General features: G+C 41.8%; 1 protein-coding gene across 3 annotated transcripts; it reads right to left on the bottom strand.

The window, feature by feature from the left end:
• Positions 1-6646: 6646 nt before the first annotated feature.
• On the bottom strand, positions 6647-22073 carry LOC147888986 (Pseudouridine synthase family protein). 3 transcript variants are annotated; one of them, XM_087392579.1, is made up of 9 exons: positions 21423-22073; positions 21230-21332; positions 20759-20946; positions 20462-20607; positions 13773-13864; positions 7824-8110; positions 7640-7709; positions 7319-7384; positions 6647-7189 (listed from the first exon to the last, which is right to left on the bottom strand). In XM_087392579.1, exons 1-9 carry the CDS (start codon positions 21692-21694, stop codon positions 7004-7006), a joined length of 1410 nt encoding a protein of 469 aa, XP_087248705.1. In that variant the 5' UTR covers positions 21695-22073; the 3' UTR covers positions 6647-7003. The 3 variants fall into 3 exon arrangements, with proteins under 3 accessions (XP_087248705.1, XP_087248704.1, XP_087248706.1); XM_087392578.1 differs by having other exon boundaries at positions 21230-21344; XM_087392580.1 differs by having other exon boundaries at positions 20759-20939; positions 21423-21566.
• Positions 22074-23624: the final 1551 nt, after the last annotated feature.

Here is a 23624-nt window from a genome sequence, read left to right on the forward strand (position 1 = left end):
AAATTTTGTTAGTAGAGTAAAACTTTGGCGACCACAATGGAATAGAGCAAGATTGGCATTCCACCCAAACAACCATCTGTAAAAGAAAGAAGAAGTTTAAAATGTCAATTGCTAGCTTCCATGGGAGTAGAGCCCTAATCCCACCTGTGAGGAGGGTTAAGATGGCACCCAGAGGAGGGATTTAGGAGAGGCAAAGGATCTTAGCACATGGGAGGAAATACCATGGGAATGGGAAAAAGTGGTCCCAACCATAATCAACTGTATTTATATCCTATTTCATTCCCACCATGTGGTAACAATCAAAAGAACTAGGGATGTGGCATCATTTCATGTGTTCAGGAGATCAGGACAAGGACACATGTATTTGCACATGTAAACTGTCTTTGCATGCATTACTTTTGCAAAATTTCATGGATGTTGAAGACATGTATTCACCTCCTCTATCTAATTTGACAGCTTTGATCTTTTTGTGCCTATCTAATTGTCTACCATGGCTTTGAATTCTTAAAATGTAGAAAAGACTTCAGATAAATATGTTTGGGCAAATAGACCCAACAATACATCATGTAGTCATTTATCAAAGTCAAGTAGTAAAGCGAACCATTAATGTTGCGGGTCTGTGCATAACCCCATACATCTATATGTATCAAACCAAGAATATTGCATGTTCGAGAGGTGCTTCTCCTAAAGTTGGCTCTTTTTGGTTTACCAAAGCAACATGCTTTGTGAACTTTTCCTAGAAACTAAAGTTAGGAATGCCAAGTGCCCTCAATTGCATCAAACCTTTGAAATTGACATGACCATATCTCTTATGCCATATTGCACTAAAGCTATTATCTTGAATAAGCATCATTCTTTGAATGCTTTTTCCACTAACTGATATCCTCTAACCTTATATTTTATTGTGCATTCATCTCCATGAAAGATGACTCTATAGTTATGTTGCATCATTTGTCTAACCAAAAAAAGGTTCTTGTTGAGCGTGGAATATAAAGTACATCTTTCACAAATCCTTTTGTACAAGTAAAATTGCTCATAGGAGCTATGCCTTTTCCTTGAGCTAGATTTGATGTGTTATTTGAAGTGTAAATGACATTCTTGGGTCCTTCTAGTGGTTTATCATGTTAGATGATGCACCACTATCAATGTACCAAGGATCCTCATCGGCATGGTCAACTTGATAACTATGTTTCCCCTTGGAATTACAATCAATGTCAAGATATACTATGTTAGTCTCTTGCATGTCCTCACAAGATACATTGTGTCAGTCTCATTGGCATAATGACTGTGACTTTGACGTCCACCACGATGATTTCCTCTTCCATGAAAATTTCATATATTGTTGCTAGATTGACCTCCTTGGTCATATTGCTGCTTGCCACAATCTCATGCATAATTTCCAAACTTGTGATAATAGTTGTACTAAATGTTTGACATGTTGGTGGATGTATTCCTTCTTCCTTAAAATCTCCCTCTATTCATCCTCATAGAAGACTCTTATGGTGCTTCAGGCTATGTTGCCCCTTAGGGCTTTTTCTTTGGTCCATTTGCTGACATAGTCGATCACCACCACGATGTATTTGTTTTGGTTTGGATGGTTGGTCACTTTGAATGGACTCGTGAAATTCACTCCTTATTTTGGAATGGTTCCTATGGGTGGATCATTATAACTAGTATGAAGCCCATGCTTTGCACAAGAATATAAGCTATTGAGCAAGCGTACTATGGCCTCTGATTGCCAGCTATCTATCTTTTCACGATGCCTAGCAACACCTCATTATCAAATCAAAGCATAGGAATATAAGCTGTTGAGCAAGCCTACTATGGCGGTTGATTGCCAACAATCTATCTTTTCACGATGCTTAGCAACACCTCATTATCACAATTAGCCGGTGTTCAAACTAATGCTGCTCGAAATCTTTGTAAATGAAAGCATGGTGATGACGCTTCTCAATTCTTAATGTTGAGAGAGTTGGCAGCTTGCTTAAACCGATGACAAAAATCATCAAAGAAAATCGAACTCAACTTTCAAATGTTTTTGCTATCGCCAATCACTCTCTTACTGAAGTAGATGCAGGCACTTAAGATACCCGACACTTAACAACAAATGTCACGATCGTTCTTGCACCTGGGAAAACCACGGAAGTATTGACCATTGATAAGGCCATTGACAATTATTTCATCGCAGTGTCTGAATTTCTGTCCAACAATTTGTCAAGCCTCTGATTTCTCGGAACGTCGCTTTGATTTCATTCAGCCTGGAATTTGTGCGCGGCAACTGTATAATGTAAGAGGCATGGTTTCCCATTGCAATCACAAGGAAATGCAAAATCGTCCATATCCGAAATGTTAGGATACCTCAATAATTCATCTCATCCCCAAAGCCAACCTCAAGATGGCAATGGCTATCTTCCCTGATCTCAACAGAGAAAAGGAGACCATGAAATTGAGCCAACCTCAAGATGGCACCGGTAATCTTCCTGATCTCCATAGAGAAAAGGCGACCAAGAAATTGAGACAAAAGAACTGGGATGTGCCCTTGCTCCAACTCGTCTAGCAAGAGGTTCGCAAGGTCTAAGAAAAGTTTTGCAACAGCCTAAAAACACCTCGGAATCTCTCGTCATCAACGCGAGCAATGTTGCAAGAATGTACGAGGAAATGTTTCGTCGCAGCAGTCCAACTGCAAGCACATTGCGGAAAGCAAGAAAGCAAAAATGACATTTAATTTGGTCCGAAGCGAACGAGCACTCTGTGGGGGACGCATGCACAAATGTATTGGCGTGTCGGTCACTCAAGTGGCCCGATCCTGTTGAAGAATCAGCCAAACCCGATCCTCTTGAAGAATCGATTTGGCTGGAGGGCAGAAGATGGGAGGGCAAAATGCATTCAACACCAAAACGAAGAGGTACCTGGTCAAAGAGGCCCGTAGTCAAAGTTTCCCTAAATCTCAATTACTTAGATCGAACGTACAAAATTCAATTTTTAAATCCAACGGCCCACCACTCTCCAATAGTCCTCCCCCAAACCTCTCCTTAAGAGAAAAAGATGGCAGCTCCTCTTCGAAGTCCATCCAGTATGTACGCATTCGAATAACACACCCTTACGATTTTTGTGCCATGAATTTGGTGGAAATGACCACCAGCCACCCCTTGATGGCCTTCATGCATGACAATTGCTCTTTTGTGCAAAAGGACACATCCCCAGAGTACATATCCTCCCCTTTGCGGTACAAGTGGTCATATCAATCAATGAATACTTCTTAGATCTGAGGGTGATCCTTCCTCATGTGTTCTTGTTGGACTTGAGGGAGATCCTTCATTGTTCATCCTTGCTAAAATTCACGAATATCACCATTGGGATATTGGATTTTCTCTTCATACATTGACTCTACATCAGGGACACTATCGTTAATTCCTTCACTGGATTTCTTGTCTTTGGTGTGAGGCAAGTAATGAGCTCCATGATGGGACTAACTAGGTTTATGAATGATGTTGAAATTGAATCCTTAGAGAGGCAATATCCACACGATCGATTGTGGCTTCATGATCCTTTTGTTAATTAAGTAGACCAATGCTCAAGCTTGGGATTCTTCCCTTCAGGCTCTTGTCTTTCAGTAGGGGGCTGGTTCTTCCATTCCAGGCCTTTTCTTTTTGCGTTATAGGCCCAAATGGTGAATGCTCTTGCAACATCTACTTTCTCATACTACAGATAGCTACATCATGCAAGCACAATTGATGTATCCACGACCTGGGCAGTGGCATATTACAATCTCTACATCTTGAGGTTGCATCCACAAACACCCAAAAGCAAAACATATGTAGAGGGTGGCTGCACTGGGGCCATCGGATCATGCACTCATCTATGTTGTGCCCAAGCACGTATAACCTTGCCGCATCTCAATAGGATAGTCATTTGGTTTAACTATAGCGGCTGTCAATACCACAATCTGACCCCATACATCAGCAAGCTCTTTCTTGATTCCTTCCTACCTCATCCTGAGGGTGCGAACATTCTCCTTCAACACCTCCACTTGGTGCTCACTCGTTGCAACAGCTCTATTTGATTCTATCAACTACATTTGAAGCTGGTGAAATTGTTTAGCAGCATCTACGTAGGCCTCTTCTAAGACATTCTATGTTGGGTTTCAGTCGGGGCAAAGGACTGCTTTTCAAAGCTTTCAAGAGCATGGACCTCGACCAAGTGGAAAAGGAGACATGAAGACCCTACCAAGGGGACAAATCAAAGAGCAACACCATGGCATGTTACTGCAGCAAGGCCGGCCACCAAAAGAGCAAATGAAGAGACGTGCAATTTTGACAAGACGTGTACAATTCCCGAAAATTGGAGTACACTAGGGCTCTACGTACTTGTTAAATCAACCCTCTTCAATTGTGTGGCCCAAGCGAATACAAATGTTGCAATCCTTACCCAACCTACACTCATGTGTTATGTGTCCGTCCACTTGACACTTGTGGCACCATGCTTCATCTTTTAAGGATGCCTCCTTTTTAAAGCTTCTTTATCTCTTGCTTTTCAAATTTGGTGAATTATTTTTACAACTGCTTCGTCTTTCTTTGCTATTACCTCTCTAAATAGCACTTTCTTCATTTTTTGGGGTTCCATGTTTCGCTTTTCGACTGCAAATGACTCTGTTGAGCAATTCTTAGTATGTCGTTATTGGGTAGGTTATCTCCATGTTGCACAACTATGTGCCTCAAGTGAGGGCGCTCATTAAAGATGACCACAATACCGTTCATCTTGCACATTATTGAGTTGATCGGTCAACACCCTCATTCATGCTGCAAAGTTAACACTAATCCGTCTTTTTGTTGGTTGAGTTGGTTGAACTTCTACCGACTTTGTGTTCGAACCCCTTCAGGAACAAATCTCTCAACTCGTCTCATGTGACAAAGTGTTGATGAGGTACTTGTCATACCACTCCATGGCTTTGGCTACAAATGTGGTGGGAAAGTAAATTAGGTCCTCTTCTTATCACCACCGTTCGCAATAAAATCTACAAAAGAGATAGAGGATTAACTCTCGTGTCCCATGTATTTTGGGGATTTTTTGTCTATGTTGCTCAAGTGTCCCTTGGTGTACTGGGTTGTGCAATGTGAACAGGCTCCAAATGTGTTCATTGTGGCTTGTTCCACGCGATTCGATCTCCACCCTAGTGACAATTTTGAGGATCTACTCGTTCTTCATAGAACTCGCTAGAGTTCGCTAGAGGTAGTGGTCTTTGATTCTCTTGATCGTTTTCACCTGGTTGGTGCAAACAATATGGGCGACTCAATTTCTTGGGCCAAGGCTTCTTGTTTCACGGTCGTCCACAAAGACTTGACTATGCTTTAATTCCTATAACCCACTACACTTTGTTGTTAGTCTCTTAGCCAGCGTGTCCTTGCGTCCATCGTTTTCGACATTCACTGTAGTTCGGTTCGTTTCGCACCCACTGCTAGATTTTTAAGCGCAAACCACCTCATTTTCCCGCCATGCAACACCCACATTTTGGTAATACATATTAGTGCTTCGCTTCAACCCTTCGCTCTTCGCTTCACCTAGCCACCTGCCTTTTCTAGATAGCCAACAGGTTGTTCGTTCCTCAGCGAACGAGTGCCAATCTCGCTGCAATGAATACGTAGCATCGGGGGCGGGGTGGTGCGGGCAACGCACAACTTGAAAGGCGAATTGTAAACAGAGAGAGGTATGAGGAAATTGCTTTCTTATATTTAGCTAGCTATAAATCAGCAATCATATACGACTGGCTCAAAGGCCACACTCTACGCACACGTTGCCTTGGTAGCAAGAACGACCCAAACTCCTAAGCCTCTAGGACTTCATATAAATTACCTCTTTTCACGATTTCGTTGAAGCATTCGATTTTGGCCTTAGTTGGATCCCTGAAATGTCCAACCACCCAAGAACCCACAAACATGGTGTAGCCATCCTTCATAGGAGCTCTAGTTTTGAAAAATGTTGCCATTTAAGTGCTCTAGAAGGCTTAATATATCTTTAATAACTCATATTGTAGGTTTTAGACATGCGTTCCTATGGACAAGTTAAATTTGTGGTGCACAATATATTGCACAACTTTGAGATATTGCATCACAAAGGAGATCGCAGCAACCTTGTAGATCCATTAGGGATCGCAATTACCATATCCATTACAAATTCAATAGTTCCATCACTTTAATAATGGCAAATGTCGCATCCTTATTTTTTTGTAGTAACTAAACAAAATCTAGCCGAATGACCACTTTGAACACCAATCAACCCTTAATCCAAACGAGAAGATTTGGAGACACTTCAGGCAAATAATCCACTAGCTCATATGAATTTAAGCTTGTTTGCACGTTCATAGAAGAGGAATCGCAAGTGTCTAGTATATTCAAGGATAGTTAAAATTATGTTTCATCTCAAACCCAAAAGTAGAACCCAAGCACGCTTTCTTTGTCGAAAACCTAGGAAACCTAAGGATTGCTCAACTTTGACAAATCAAAGGAGTTAAAAAAAACCCACTGACACAATGAGAGAGGAAACGGGACCTTCAAGTCCCAATGGAATCTTCTTTTGATATTATAGTTCCCCAAAAGCTTTGTAGTGCAATCTTTGCTGCCATTCGGTAAGCAATTTGGAACTCACAATAGTCCATGCACGTGACAACATGAGAGACAAACTAAAGAGAGAGGAGCTCCCGATCTAGTCATCCTTTCAAATAAAAAATAAAAAAATTTGAAGCCAATAGTGTCAATCATAATAAAAAGATATGCACTTCAAACAAATCTCCCCCATACGTCCGTATTGGACCCCTTCATTTTAAAACCCCAGTAGAAAGAATGTACTTTCAAATGTGGTCTTTTGATAAGATCCAACACGAGTTGCAGTGTTCCATGGACAGCATAATTCCTTTTGGGAAAGCTTTATTGAAAAAATAAGTTGTCTCACTCATCTGCCCAGTGGTGTTTATTCTACTGAGGCAGTGATGAGAATATTGTTTACACGCTTACTTGATAAGCAACTTTGCTGGGGAGATATCACCGTAACCAACTTCTGCCAAACAAAGACCCTGTGCTGGAGCAGGAGGAGCTGATGCCCGTCTACATGTCACACCAGTCAACCGCAGCAGACTATCACTTGTCACTCCTGCTGCTGCTTCTCTTACTGATGTCGCAACAAGTACTCGTACCATCTTTGCCACAAAATGTGCTAGTCAGAAGCATGCTCAATATGGGTAAAATTAATGTTCACAACTTGAGGCACCATTCGTAAATTTGGGAGCAACAGCAAGTTCAGATGGTGAGAAGTGGCAATACTAAACCTTGCGCAAGAATCTATTGGCAACTAGCTCCACACACATAATTCGTCTCCTGCTCCCCTCTGACCCCTAGAACAGCAATGAAAACATTCTTAAAGAAGACAAGACTGCTTTGAGCCAACTAGTATAATTTAAAAAGATTTCAGTACAAAAGCAAAACATTATAGTCAAAGTCACACTGACAACTGACGTGATCAGAAGACCAAAATCGCACAGCTGGCAAGTCTTAAGTTATTGGCTTTCTCAGTGTATCTTTTTCTCACATTATTGGTTCTAACACACATGCTTATTTTAATTGTGATAGTGAGAAAGCTACAAGCTTACTTGATCCATAATAGGCAGTTCAGCAGTAGCAGCTCGGGCATGATATATAATGCATTCTGTCGGTGCTCCTCTGCAAGGACACAAGAAACCTTTTATTACTCAGGCCATACTGTCATGCACAGCTTCACAGAAAGAGAGTAAACTCAGGCAGTATACAACTTAAGAATACTTGCACAAAACTTACTTGCTCCTTGTTTTTTTAGTATCACGAGCAAAAACTGTGTAGGACAGTGGTCGCCCCTCCAACTGGGAAAGTAGGTCATTGACAGCAGTGACATCGAATGTTTGAGGCTTTGTTTGACTTTCCTTAGTTCTAGCATTCTCTTTTTTTTCCACCAAGGGATCGACAGGACATGATGCAGCCATACACTGTTCTGAACATCTCTTGTCAATTTCCATATCATGGAGAGGGAGAATATACACGTACCGCCTCCATCCGGCACAAAAGTTAGGGTGGAAGGTCCGGGGAACCTGAAATAGATTGGAAAAAATATGAGTCTGTGCAATTGAATTTTATTCCCAAATATAAAATGCAGACCTCATGCAAGCCTTGCCGTAGAGCACATTTTGGACAAAGAAAGCAGCACGTAGGTATCAGTATGTTGCCCCACCCCAAAACAAAAAAAGGAGTATTAAAGACAGCATCACGCCTTGGTGCATTGTTGTATCAGTAAATCAATAAACTGAAACGCATCCCCTTGCCTCTTCTCCAACTGCTTCCCTTACCCTCAAAAACACTTGATTTTCCGCCCCACCCCCTCTCTCCCCACCTGAGGCAGTGGAAGAGGGCTCTGTAGTCTAGCTCACCAGTTCCCCCCTGCCCCCCAACACAGTTACAGAAACCCTCCACTTGCTTCACGTCTCCCTATGCAGCTTTCAAGAAGCATTGAAAAGGTGTACCTAAGGAAGAAAAAGTAGCAACCATATGGCCTGCTCTCAACCATAATGGTTTTGCAAACGAGCACGTGCAGAAAATAAGCATTCCAGCACAGAAGCCTCCTGCAATAGAGATGGTGATTCTGACATTGAAATTTTCATGAAAGATTGACCTATAATCATTCATTTTCTTATCAAGCTGAAGTACAAAGAACAACCTTCAAGCAAACAATGTGTAGTGTGATGCTTTGCCTGCAATGTCTGCCAACTTACCCCTCCCTACCTACTCCATCCTTCAAAGCACTAAAGAGGTTGCATGCAGCAACTAGCTTTATACTCCAAAGCTTTTTCCCTGTGCTAAAATAAAACCAAAAGCTCAAGACTACATTAAAGCACATATACTGTCACATTGTTTGAGGTCACCTGCTCACCATCTAAAAAGGATAGGAGTTGAGAAAGCACAATTATTTGAAGCTTCCACAATTCAATATACCCAAACAACAGTGCATAAGTTCATTTCAAATGACCTGAACAAATCAGCCTTATTAGTTGTCACAAGTGAACATTCCGAAGGTGAAAGGCAAACTCAGCTAGCACTAGAGAAGGCTAAGCTATGCTCTAGTTGAGATAACATGACCTTCGAGAAATGAGCTTTGTATTATATCTTGCTGTGCTTCATGTATGTGGTTTAAGGAATCAATGTCAAGGGCAAAATGGCATGGACTAGAGAATCTAAGGCTAAGGACCTAGGTGCACTAGGGGCAAATAGAATTAACGTTTATCCCAAGAGAGGGGTAAAAAGGGTGCACGATAGGAGCTTCCAAATTTTGACATGTGGCATCTAGATTCATCTAGGGAGATGAGGGCTTTGGAGAAAGCATGTAGGAGGCAAAAAAACGTACGGGATATCTTTTTGAGCTTGCTTGACCATTGGTTGGCTAGAATAACCACATGCCTAACGCCCTTGATCTAGAAAAGAATCAGTGTTGTGATTTAAGTGTATCACTTGGTATCAAAGCTCAGATCAACCAATGGAGAAGATGGTGAAATCGAATCCCATATGCAAAGTTTTCTTGGGCTGATCGGAATTCCACGTTTATCGGCTGATGGTCGTATATCCATCGTACATATGACTATTTGGCCTGGGAGCACAGATTGTGATTCAGTGCGGAGGGCTGCTCATGGCCAGAGATTGTGATTCGCCTTGTAGAGGTTTTATGGGCTGATAACAAAAGCTTTGTCCGTTGTCTTTGAATCGCTCATGAGGGAATTCACTGGTGCAAAAGCAAAAGAGGATTTTCTGACAGCCATTTCGAAAGGATTTCATTTGGTCCACAGCATAACACTTCAGCCTGCTTCTGCAAAGTAAGAGAAGCATAGGGCCAACATTGAAGAAGCATGAGGCATTGTAAGAGATCACGACATCAGGCTAACTCCATCTCTTACGCTGAAGAGATGACAGTCGCAGTGTAAAAGAAATAGTACCAGGGGGTATCTCCTCTCTTTTCTTTTGAGCAATCATATTTCAGTTATTTTGAAAATTTACAGTTGAAACTTATTACAATTGCAAAGATTGTAGTATATGCATGTACAATTGTTAGTATTGCACATATTTCCCTAGCATAGGGAAAGGAAGTTTGGCAGATTACAATTGTGTGAATTAGATCATGCCCGTATAGCAAGCGGTTTTGGAGTGGTATATGCATTTCGAATTTCAGTTTTGAGACCATGTGCTTTTTAAAAATTAAAATGAAAACACCCAACCCACGCAGGGTTAAATCTTTTTGACTTAAGATTTTATGGATAAAGCAAAGCTATAGCAATGGAGGTTGAAGAAGAAGCCTCATGGGTGAATCTTGTAGAATCAGGAGTCCGACCCACACAGCAGGTGTCGCGCCCAACGGCCCATATATTGTCAAATAAGATTGCTTGTTAGAGGATGCTTTACAACAATTTAAAGCTCAACAATTACAAGCCAATCTAGGGCAATCTGAACTTAGACAGATGGTTCATAGTATGTCTGCAAGACCATCCAAGCAGGAAAAAGGAAAAGCTCCGATGAAGCCTGAAACCAATATACATACGGTAGAGCCTAGGAGGGCTACGATACCAAATATTGTCAATTATAGGCCAAAAAAGTATTCTGGTCGGATGACTAACCGTAGCTCTGATGTCATAGAAGCTTGGTTGCACAAATGGGAAGAAGCTTTTGCCATTTGTGAAATTAGAAATGACATGAAGAAAATCCGCGTGGCCACTCATAAGTTCTAATGAGGCAGCATATAAGTAGTGGATTAAACAACAAGGGATGTTGTGGCATCCACTACTTCAGAGGGATTCAAGAAAGAATTTAGAAAACATTTCTTACCTCCTGACGAAGCATCTCAAGCTTGGGCTCAGTATAGGAACCTTCGTCAAAGAAAAATGTCAGTGGCTGAATACACTGATAAGTTTAGAGAATGTGTAATGAAGGTGTTCTTTCTCAGTCGGTACAAGTATTTTATTTTCGGACTGAATGATAGAATTAAGATGGAAGTTTAGACTCAATATGCGAACACTCTAGATGAAGCAATAGCCATAGCCTTGAACTATAAAGATGCCAACGATAACAAGCCAAGTGGGTTTGTGCAGACTGGGACTCGGTATGAATAGCCGAAAAGGAGTAATTTAAGAAGAAGTAACTCCAATGGCAGATCGAGCTTGATCAAAATCTTCTTTGGCCCCAGAATTAAAAGAAAAAGCGAGGAGAGAAGGATTATGTTTTGGATGCCTTCAATCTCATCAGTGGAAAGATTGTCCACGAAACAAGGATCGTTGGATGGCTGAGAGGGTGATCTCAAAATGCAATGTGGAGATGGAGGGAAGTCCTAGATCTGACCAGATGTTGATTCAGCTAGCGAGATCTTCTCAGAGGTCGATACCTATGTTATTGTGTGTGTGTTGCTTAGTTAGTGAATAGTGCACTTGATAACATTCTGTCTAAGCCCGCAGCCACGGGGTATACGTCTTTTAGCGATACTGAGTTAATTAAAATGAAGGAGCAGGCGTGATGTCATTGTGTTGTCAACACACAATGTTATTAACTCTACGCTCATAAAGAGGCTGAAACTAAAGACTAGTCCATCTGACTATGCTTACACGATCCAAACCGCAAATGAAAATTCAACTCAAGTATGGGACCAAAGGGTTACCCAATTAGAGCTTCGGATTCTCATGACTATGCGGAGAAGATGGACTTCGAAATGACCAGGCTTGCTCAAGTAGATATAGCCCTTGTAAATGCATGGCATTCTAAGAAGAATCCAGCCATAGATTGGAAAAAGCACATTTATCAGTTCAAGATGAACGATGTGCTATATGTTTTACGATGCGAAAAGGATATGCCTCAGGAACCATTAGTTTCTATGATGGAAGTTCGAAAAACTCAAAAAGAGTTTTTATTTCTTAGTACAGCATCAATAGAGTCGATTGATGGCCCATCGACTAGCACTGACGCTACCCAAGATGGGGAGATGGCCAAGTTGGCTTATCAGATTGGGAATGCTCAACATAAAATTGGAGCCTTTGTGACATCTCGGGAGCAGATGGAACACCTCATTCGACACATAAGGATCGGTGGCATCATTGAGAGGGGGTGTTGGAAGTCAATGTCCCCCACCTGTGAGCGCCCATATGAGGACGACATGGGAGGGCATATGACTATGAGTGGGAGGGATTATGGGGGGGTATCATGGGCTGCAGCATACAGCATATGGCTGCACAGCAAGAGCTCCAAGGCAGGCTGGAAAGGGTGCGGCGGCAGCAGCAAATGCAACCCCTGGCAGTCCTATTTATAGGCTGCCCGGGGGGGCCAGTAATAGCCGACCAGGCTGCTCAGCCAGCCAACCAAGGGCTGGTTGGTCCAGCCCAACTAGGCAGTTGGCCTATTCCAAGGGGGCAGCAGACTCCTATTTAAAACCCCCTTCCCCCCTCACTTCTCCATCAGCCAAAGAAGCCAACCAAGGCAGAACGGAGCAAGAGAAACCTATAAAGAGTTCTCAGTTTGTAGCCAGCCCTTGCTGGTCCTTTTATGCTCACCTTGAACTGTGTTTTGCCCACTACTTGGTGGAGGAATAATATCTGAGTTATCTCCCTCTTGTGTAACACTGTTCATACTCCATTGTTTGAGTGAGGTATTCAAGTGTGGTTTGGATCATTGAGTGTGAAACAGAGCTTTTCCTATTCCGCATAGGTTGTGAGGTTAGAGAGAGTCTTTCCTTCATTTCCAACAGACTCCGAGAGAAAAGGGGAACCTCTCCACTCCCTGAGGAGATAGTCCTAGAAGAGGCTGCCCGTGAAACATGCACACATGCTTGAGCATCCAATTATACTACGTTCTGTGTATAAATATCTCACAAGAAAAGTAAACATCTCCTAAAACCCACTCCCTTGTCGCTTCATGTCTTTGAACCTCCTTGAAAGTCCCCCTCTAGGACACACTCTACATGCCTCTCCTAAACATATGCACGAATTTAAGAGGATCCTTTCCAATAGTTTTCCAGTGCCGCTCATTAAAGCCTTCACACTCATACCCAATTTGTTGCATATCCATTCCGATCTCATCAATCCCGTGTCTCAAATAACTCGCTTATTAGTTGATCTTTTCTCTTCCATTGTACTTGATCTTGATATGGAATATGAAGCTTGAGCCTTATACTCCTTTGGTCCTTTTTAGGTGATCTAGGAGAATTTTCAAAACTCTGAAAATCTTACATCAAGGGCAAAAAATGGTCTCATTGAAGAAAGTTTTCAAATCTCAAATGCCAGCAGCATAACCAAGGCCATGACAAGGGCTAACACTAAAGAGCAAAGATATCATATGCTGACTTGTAATATTCCCAGTCAGTTGACGCTAAAGAGCCATTGTGGCAGGAGATGTTCATGAATAGTGTGATCAATTGATTGAGCTTTACCGCTACCTAAATAGATTGGGTTATGCATATATGTACACAACAATTAGAAGCAAAAATATAGAAGAGATTCCTTACCAAATACTTAGTCCTAATGACTACACAAATTAAACAATAAAAAGCTAAGAGAAAATGGCATAACATAACCATGCAAACTACATAAAAGTCCTTAATAAAAACAAAGGCTTCTTTTAGAACAATACGCATTCAAATTGTTTAGCCTATAGGGTAAGTGGTCTTTCTTTCTTCATTTGTAACGTTTATCTTTCAAAATCACATTTCTTTATCATACAAGACCAATTGCCCACCTCTTCTACAGAAACAGCTCTCAGTGACATTGGTGCCAACTTGTTGATTAAGTTTTCAACATCCTTTGGCTTGATGTTCTTGCGCCAAGTATCTACAGTTAAGAGGCAAGCCAAGAGGATCAAGAACAAGTTAATTAGATTAGCAATGAGCAATAGAATATCATATAGGAACTAGACATGTCACACAAGATGGAAACTTATCTCACAAAAGAACTTTCTAAAGACCTGCTAACACCAATCCTTGAACTTCTCATTCCATTCATGTCGCCTTGATAGCTACGTCTCAAATAGAGGTAGACTACCACATTTGTAACCTACCACAATTGTGTCAAGGGAGACTGAGATGACTGAACAGCAAAACCAGAAACTGAACTGCCTCGCAGAGTAAGGAGAAAGGCTTTGTTCATGGCCGAAGCATTTTGATAGTAAATCCTCATTTTGGAAGGTTCCATACTGAACTATGCAAAGTGGACAGAGGCTTGCCATTCTAAACCTGGACTTCCAAGAAGCCTACGACGGAGTAGATTGGGGTTTTTTGGAAGGCACTCTCCTACACTCTGGATTTCCAGTTAAGGGTTTCCTCCTTGTACAGATCAGCCCACAGTTAGGGGCTAATCGGAGAAGAAAAAGGAGAGAGGTTTCAGATTTCTTGTGTATATTTGTGGCTGAGGCTATGAGCATATTCATGAGATCTCAGGCAGATGCTACTGGGCTAAGACTGCCCCTCAGACAAGCTGGGGAACCGTAGGATAGTGAGCTGGCTGTTTTCTTGGATGCCACTCCACAGAACCTCACTTCCTTCAGGGTAGCCTTGGATTTATTTTGTTCGGCAGTAGGTGCACATATTAATTGGAATAAATCCAATGGCTTTTGGATTGATGACTGGGACACCCCCAGGTTGGGGGCTGATTTTGGTTTCACTTGGATTATGAGGGGTGGTTTTGTTACATACTTGGGCTGCCAGATCAATAGGGGCATCTCTCCTTTGCAACAATTTGCCCCGGTGTTGGAGAGTATCAAAAGCAAACTCCTTTTTTGGAGATCAGACAAACTTGACCTTGCTTCCAGGATAATGGTGGCCAACCAAGTTTGGAGAGTGTCAGAAGGAAACTCCTTTTTTGGAGCTCAGCCAAACTTGACCTTGCTTCCAGGGTGGTGGTGGTGGTCAACCAAGTTTTTGTTGGCCATGGCATGGTTTGTTTGCTCTTGTTGGTGCCATTCTATGAACTACATCACTCAGCTCAAAAGACTGATAAGGATTCTCTTTGGACTGGTCTAGATGGTTTAGCAAACACCAAAGCTAGGGTTGCATGGAAGACTCTGATCCTACCCAAGTGGAAAGGTGGCCTCAATATAATAAATCCAATCATGTAGAGTAGAGATTTATTATGCAAGGTGGTGGTCAAAGTCTCTTACCAGGACCAAAACCTTGGCAGGATTTCCCATTAGATGCATACACTCTTGCTCTCCTTCCATAGGTGGAGATTGGAAGGATATTACCACGTGGATCTTTACCACAGCCCATCTCAAGGCTCCCTCCTCTCTTGTGGCTACTATCCTAAAAGCTTAGGCTAGCTTTAGGAGTACTCTTCCAAACGCCCACCCTTCCTCTTGGGAAGCGATCGATACGTAACTAGTCATGTGGAATGACGATATACTTGATGATCATGGCAGACCACTAGGTACTTCTCACCATATGTAGTCGTCTTCATGGGAGAGAGCTCTTGCTTCCTCTACAGGTTCTTCGAAGATGTCAAATGCCTTTCAGATCATTGCATAGTCCAATTAGTAAGTCACCTCAAAGAAAGTACAAGGAGAATCTAGAAGATTGATGTAGCCATACCCTTGGATTGGGTTCTTTCGGTGTTAGGTTTCAATCTCGCGACACGTGGCTAGGGGCCTTTACGAGATCACAGATCCCCCTTCAAGTTGTGGGACTACGAGAATCAAATGGGAAGGCCTTAGTCTTTGATGTTCTCTCTGGAACAGGTTATCTAGATCTATGGATGTTATTGTTATGCATATAGGATCTCAGCCTGTCAGGGGTGTGGAGTCATGCTTTTTGGAGCCATAATGGTATCTAGACCCTAACCCAGGTCACATTTCCTTGGGCTCATGGAGGCTTTAGCTCCATGGACGTGTCCCTTTCGACACACACGGATAGTAATGCCAAGAGATTTCTTCTTGAGCGATTATATATATATATATATATATTATGATAAAAAGATATGTACAATCAAGTTCCTATCATACAAAAATCCCTCCAAGGAGGTACACTGGTTCATTCCAGGTATCTTCTAAACTAAGTAAAAAGGGGAGATAGCATGAGGTCGTAGGTCGTGGGAGGTAATGTTGCATCTTGTCAAGATCCTGTGGTGTTCTTCAATCTCCAAATGCAGCTGTGAGAGCTCTTCGTTATAATTATGTATATCCTGGTCAGACTGAAACTCAACCTGAAGCGGATAGTAGAAGCATTAGTTATTGAAGCAATGAGCATTTTTGAAAAACCAGTGAGCAAAGAGATGGTCAGCAACAATAAACTCATCATTAAGTTGTGTGGCATTCCTGGCTATCCATGTGCTCTGATCCAAGCCCAAGTGGCATAAGATAACTTGAGTGCACCCTCTGTATCTGGGTGATTGTCCACAGCCTGAATGGCCAAACAGAGAACTTCGAACAACAACAAAGCAACAACAAGCTTCAAAAATACAAATGCAAACCAAATGAAGGTCAGAACGACCGTACCCACTATCCTTAAAGAGGGGCGAGCTATGCCCTCACACCTATCCTCTGTCCAAGCCGCCAGCAGCGCACAATTGACCCTGAGTCACGAGCAAACGAAGAAATAGCAGCAAATGAGCTTGAACCCGCTCCAAATCAAAACAACTCCCAAGTGCTCTAATTCCAGGTTGGAAGTTGGAACACCTCCAAGAGGTAGCAAATCCACCAAGCAGAAAGCAGGAGGAATGGGCAGCTTGGAGAGAGAGAAAGAGAAGCTTCGGTGTGGAGAAGATTACTGGCAGGAGAAGTGAATCCATACAGCCAACAAAGAGCCTCGGTAGGTGTGCCACTAAGCCGTACAAGCAGCGATAGGAATCTTGATATGCGTACAACTGGTTAGTACAACCTCCAATCAGCCTTGGGATGCATGAGCAATCCATTCGATCAAAGTACTGCCTTGGATTGCATACCAACACGCCGTACACTCCTCGAAATGTGTGCTAGCGGACCGTACAGCCAAGCAAAGACCTTGAGATGAGTGCCAATGATCACGGGCAGCTCGTACAGCCTCGTGATACGTGCAGGGATTTCTGTACAACCAATTAATGCACATTGATTTGTGTGCCAACCCACTGTACAGCCTTAATTTTCATGATGCAATTTCCATACAGCCATTAATGCACACACACAACCTCGAGATGCATGAAGATGCTCACAGGGGGGAGAGAGAATTGCCGTACGTTTTTGTAACAGCTCCAAAGTGCAAGGCTAGAGAGAGAAATCCAAGTAGAGAGAGAGAGTCAACACTTGCAACCACATGCACACAGGGGATTGCCACGTGGCTCATTAAAGCCCCTAACCCTCTTACCCATGACACACTTATGTGCTTCCTTGGAGTCAACTTTTTGACCCATCTTTTCCTTGCCTCGGCCAAGCATTTGGGCCTAGTCGGTGCACCTAGGGATTGAACCCACTTCTAACATTAAATCCTAGGGATTTTTAACATCCATGGGTTTGCTTGCTCATAGAAAATCACATCCCCGTGACACTTCCTAGCACCTGGGCATGTGACGAATGTTAGAAACATGGGGTGTGCGCGCGCGCGTGTGTGTGAGTGTACACGTGGCACTCACACATAAAACCTCTACTAGATCTCCTAGTACAACACATCACACACACTCTTTGGCTATGATTTCTCCAACACCCCCCTTCAAAGCAAAGAGTGTGAAACACAACGCGTAAGGAGTAGACCGATACCCCCTCCGCCGCAATACTGCAAAGAGCAAGTCCAACTATCCAACACCTCCCGTGTGAAAGTGACTTCTCAGTCAGGTTGTGACTCGCAAGGGTAGACCATCACTCGCCAACCCCCCCTTACTTTGAACTAGGGGCAACAAGAACAAGAAGGTGTTAGGTATGCTTGAACGTGCTTTAGGTGCTGCCTATTTCGATCATGTGGACGTTTCAAAGATAACAGCAAAATTGGAGCATGATGGAGACAATGTTCAGGTCAAAGTTAAAAATTCCAAAATTATGTTAAAGGAGGAGTTGTTTAGGGTCTACACATGGGGAAAAGAGAGTCTTTGGGCATGCATTTGAATCACATGCAGTCAATAATGAAACAACTGAAAGCTTTGGGATCGAAAGTAGATGATGATGATGATGATGCAAAGGCAATACTGTTCAAGCTTGCCGTCATGTTATGCTAAGTTAGTGATGATATTAAGGGTAAAGTCACATGCTTTTGATGTTCGTGATATATTGTCGACGCTAATAAGTGAAGAGTGTAGGGATGAAAGCTTTACCGAAAGGTGGAGAACTACCTTACGCAATTAAAGAGAAATGGAACGCCAAAGGCAAAGACAAAATGAAGGGAGGGCCTCAATGCGACAACTATGCGAAGAAAGGGCATACAAAGAAGTATTGTAACAAAAAGCAACATGATACTCAGTTCGAGAATACAAAGAACAAAGCGTGCTCACTTGAGGAGACTAGACCGACTGATGGAATTTGCAGGTCTAGCAATGGCGGATGAATACAAACACAATAATGATTGGGCATTCTTCTAAACAATTTTGAAGATGGCCAAGCCTTTGTGGGTGGTTGGTTCAATTGTGGTGACTTGACTCTTTGCGAGTAGTCAAACAATTTCTTTTCTTCTTGAGCAGTCTTGGCTCTTTGCGAGTAGTCTACCACAATACCTTTTTTTCACAAATGTTTGGCTCTTTGGGAGTGGTGTGCCGTTTGCTTGTTTGGTCCTTTGTGGACAACTTGATCGGATTTAGGTTTTAGTAGCTGTGTTTGAGCAATGATTGTTTTTCAGTTCCTTTGCTGTGCCCCTACTCAGATTAAGGGAGGCATGTGGATTGATCTTCGTTGGAGAACCATCTCGGTTCCTAAGGTTTGAGGGGGGCTATCAAGTGGCTGACTCTTTGTGTGCATGGAAGACCACCTCCTGCATGAACGTCTACGTCACCATACACTCTGCACGTGGCTGACCAATCAACTCATTGAGGCTTTGTGATTTAAGGGCTCATGGTGGCAAAGAACATCTTTTCTTACCGTGGCTGTCCACGGTGATACATAGATGATAATCGATGAGTCGAGTCTGAGAACGACATACTTATTTGTCTGCTTTGTAGATGTTAAGCCAGCTGGCTATATTCCTGATACTGTCATCGTGATTAAGAGTGTGTGAGTGTGTTGCCATACACTGTCCACTTTACATTGTCCACGAATTTTTTTGCCATACATTTTCCAATTTACATGGATGTTCTTCGATCCAAACATTGTATTTATTTGTAAAAGAATTTTGTTCACCATTTTGATTGGAACCAATCCTTGGATATCAGGAACTTTGGAAGAGGAAGAGCTTGCAAAGAGGAAAATCACTTTGCCTTGGGATTGTATACATGTATTTGCAAGAGTCTACATATTTTTATTGCGAGAGGTTGACCTCGATGTAATCATTCTCAAAAGTCATAATGTCAACCTTTCAAGATCTCTATGGTACCCTCAAATGAAATTTTTGTTGCAAGAGGTTGACCTTGATGTAGTTAGGTGAAGTAATTCCTCAAAATACCCAATACTGCAAACAACGTGCCTCCTGACAGACTTCAGGCTAATTGAGCCCAATCATGCACAAGATCTCTATGGTACCCTCAAATGAAATTTTTGTTGCAAGAGGTTGACCTTGATGTAGTTAGGTGAAGTAATTCCTCAAAATACCCAATACTGCAAACAACGTGCCTCCTGACAGACTTCAGGCTAATTGAGCCCAATCATGCACAACTACGTCAATGTAGCCACGCCACCCTGCATCCTTTGTAGTATGAATGCCTGTGACAAATTTTCATTAGGCAGGGACATAAAGGCAAACCTAGGCCAAAGTTAGCACTTGTTAGTCTTATTAGTACTTTGAGGTCTTCGTCAGTACATTGCCCTCCAAGTATTATAAGACTTGATGTGCCTACATACCTAATCTACTCTCACTCTTCCCTTTTTTTTTTAAACAGAAAAAGGAACTACTCTCACTCTTCCTTCGCGCCTCCTCTTCCACCCTTTTCCCGCTTCTTCCCATTGACATCACCCACTCCACCTAAATCTGCCCCTTCCCTACTGTTACACCTAACATTGTTCCATGCATAGGCCTTCATGATAAAATAAACCACCTATATATATGTATACACAGTCAAGTAAGGGAATCTGATTTTGGTTTTGAAAGTGCTTCCGCTGATGAACTCCCCCCTGTGCTCGTTGAACCATACTAAATTTCAAATTCCTATCATTTACTCTGCAAAACACCCTCAAATTGCACGAGAAGAATATAAAACAGGCAAATTTCAGTGCAGAAAGCAAGAAGTCTTCGGGTGATTAACCTCACGCGCAAATAACCAAAGTGACAGACACGTCATAATTTCAGATATGTGCACTTCAACGTTGCAGAACTATGAAAAGTGGCAACTTACAAAACGAGCAAACTTGACCAGCTGCATGAACACCTTTGTCAGTACGGCCTGCAACAGAAACAGCTGCTTCCACTGGAAATCCCTCAGCCTCAAGAGATGCTATCCTTTTTCCATCAGCAAAGATTCCCAATCCTTCCTCAAGCAAGCTGTAAAATGGGATTTGAGCATGAGAACGTGTAGACTCCAGACATAACTTGAATCAAATTTCTTTTAAGGTATAAGTCTTTATCAATCTGTTACGAGACCGAGAAGGATGACCTGCAAAATCACAATGGTTCTGAGATTGGATCATCATACCCTTGGACTGTGAGTAAACCAGGTTGTTTCTGCCAGCCACTGAAAGCACTTCCATCATATGATAACAATATTTTGTATGTTTTCCTTTCCCATTTTCCTCCTTTGAGTATTTTTGAGGAATTCTCCGATACACTGGGCACAGCCGGTGGCCAATTCTTCACACTCTTGGGCCTTTGGGAACCTGCATGCTAAACATCAAATAAGTGAGCACAGATTGCTTGGACAGGCTGAGACAATGGAATTTACTCATGAGGTGTCAAGATCACACGCAAGAGGAATAGCAACTGCAATGGGCATTGTTTTACCAGTCCAACTCCTCACAAATGGAACGCTCTTGCTTTCATCTCAGGGAGAAATCCGATGAGACAGGGGTGTGGACATGCCTTGTATTTACAGCTTGGTTTATACTCTACATTAGCTCATGACCAAGGTGTCGGTAAGGATAGAGGTACAGTTTAAGTGTTCACTTACGTTTGCTTGCCCTAAGAAAATGATGTCTGAAAAACAAATTCGTCCCGTGGCAAGTAATGAGTAAAATTTCAAGACCTCTCCCCAAAGCCTGTCTTGTAGGTAACTATAACATTCCCTGTATCGACAGATGCAACCAATCAAATATAAAACCAGAAGCTCACAATAAGCCCGTGACAAAGGAACGGTCACTTACTTGGCATTCCATCTGTAAGGATCCAAGTTATCATCATGGTGATAATGAACCCACGGGTCCTGTGTAAGAGCCTGTTCCACGACTTCTGCGCCAGCAAGATGATTATTGTCTGGAGACGCTTGAAGAGGGGGAAGGGAGGAACTCATCTTTCTACCATAAAAAATTGAGATCCTGCTAGAGAGGTTTGCACAAACTCTACAATGCAGGGCGCTGCTGGGCTTAGCAGTAGAATCAATGGCTGTCCAAGAATGAGAGAAGGCACTGCCATACATTTCTAGTGATGTTGAATTTGACAGAGAGGGCTTTTCTTCCAGGTCCCCTATTGTTTTGAGTTGTGTGTGTGAGGCATTTACACACAACTCCTGAAGAACTCTCCCCCCTCCCCGCCCCCTTATCGTATTCGGCACCCCCTCAAGTGTACCCAGGACCCTGACGCAGCCTCACGCCCCCAAGCCTTCAGCTCACCACGCTAAAACTCTCCATAACCGCTGCCTGCTCCATTCAAACAAGAGCTTCGAATTTTCAATCGTTGAGGGGACTAAATTTCCAATCGCTGAGGGCGCACCCAAGCAATGCCCTTGATTAAGTTTGCATGCATGTATCTAAGTATGCAATCATATATCCAAGAATCACGCATAGAAAAGTAGAACTCGTGATCCAATCCTTCAAACTTCAAATTCTAGGTCACATACTTCAATACTTCAATTGTTTCAATGCTTTTGCATGAATTCACAAAATTTCTCTCTTTCTTTATTGTTTTAGTAAAAATTTTACTTTAGCTATATTTAACGATGTAAATTAATTTTGTTTTAACAACCCATTTTTTAGGTTAGTGTGCTCGATGATTGAAAACTCAAAGCTTGACACTTGGAACTTCGAAGCTTGGTACTTGATAGTTGTCTGCTCTATATTTACAAACATGTCATCAATAAACAAAAATAATGTATCAGAACCTCAAAGGATACTTTGAACGCATTACATGTTATCAATAAACAAAAATAATGTATCAGAACCTCAAAGGATACCTTTATGCTAGAAAACTTGATTCTCAATACTCACACATTAATCTTTTCATCAAGAGGTAGGTTTCCAACTATCCAAGCATCTAGCTATCACGAGTTCAACTTTGAGTTTTCTAGTATCTAGTTGCATTTGTTATTTTTTATAAGAATTCTAGGTGTGCTTGTGCAAGATTAGTTAAAACTTTTGTAACATTGTATGGTTGAACATACCCACTCATATAAATCAATTTGTACTCATATTGCTATCCCTATTGTCATTGTATCATGTAGTGATCATGGGAGCACACTTTGTATGAAATTAGTAGTTGCATGCATGTTGATTATACTACAGTTTAACAAGTATTGTCCATAGATGTATTTGACCAAATTTATTCCAAGGAGCAACTAGTCGTTCTTCTACATCACTAAGTATCAAAATTTCTAGTATCCTTTTACTCCTGTTAATAAATTGTGGTGATGTGTTGATAGTCAGATTGCTTGTAGCATTTATTACAAACTTTAGCTTTTCCTTTTTCACAGGGGGCTAATTCCATCTTTGATTCACGTTCAAAGAAACTTTTTTGAGTATCATACTTTTAATTCAAAAGCAGTTTACAATGGCCTTTTCATTATGGTTATCAAGGGACAATGAGAGAAGGCTCACTCTGTCTTGGATATCATTCATCTAGGATAGTTTGTTCTGCAAATTCTTTATCAGTACTTTTTATTGAAGAAATCTAGTGTGAGTGTGGAATCGTGCAATGGGGTGTCACATTTAACTATGGGTGTTCTTTTAGAAGTGGGTAGATGCTAATTTCTTATAGTTGTAAAAGATATTTTCTTTGTTTTATATCTCTTTACCTTATTCTTCGATATTGTTACCGATGGCATTGGGTACTTTGTGATTTGTATTCGAGAATCCTAGACTACTATGGTCTTGTATAGTGTTTCATTATATTATAGGTTCAAAGTGACCATCATTTTGAAATGTATCATAGTACTATGCAAGATTATATGTGTGATTGCTTTTCCAAGTATATCTAGAAAAAGGACAGGCCATTGAGTATGACCGAACTAAAATATTTATATAAATTGATGCTCGTGCAATTCAATATAACATCAATGAGTCACCCCAAAGTCCACTTTCTTTGTCACTTGTAGTGATTCCTATAAGATATTGGTTGATGCTACTATGTACTAA

The sequence above is a fragment of the Dipteris shenzhenensis genome, chromosome 21 (genome assembly GCF_047967505.1).
Source record: "Dipteris shenzhenensis isolate YYH24624 ecotype China chromosome 21, Dip_SZ_1.0, whole genome shotgun sequence".
Taxonomy (NCBI): domain Eukaryota; kingdom Viridiplantae; phylum Streptophyta; class Polypodiopsida; order Gleicheniales; family Dipteridaceae; genus Dipteris; species Dipteris shenzhenensis.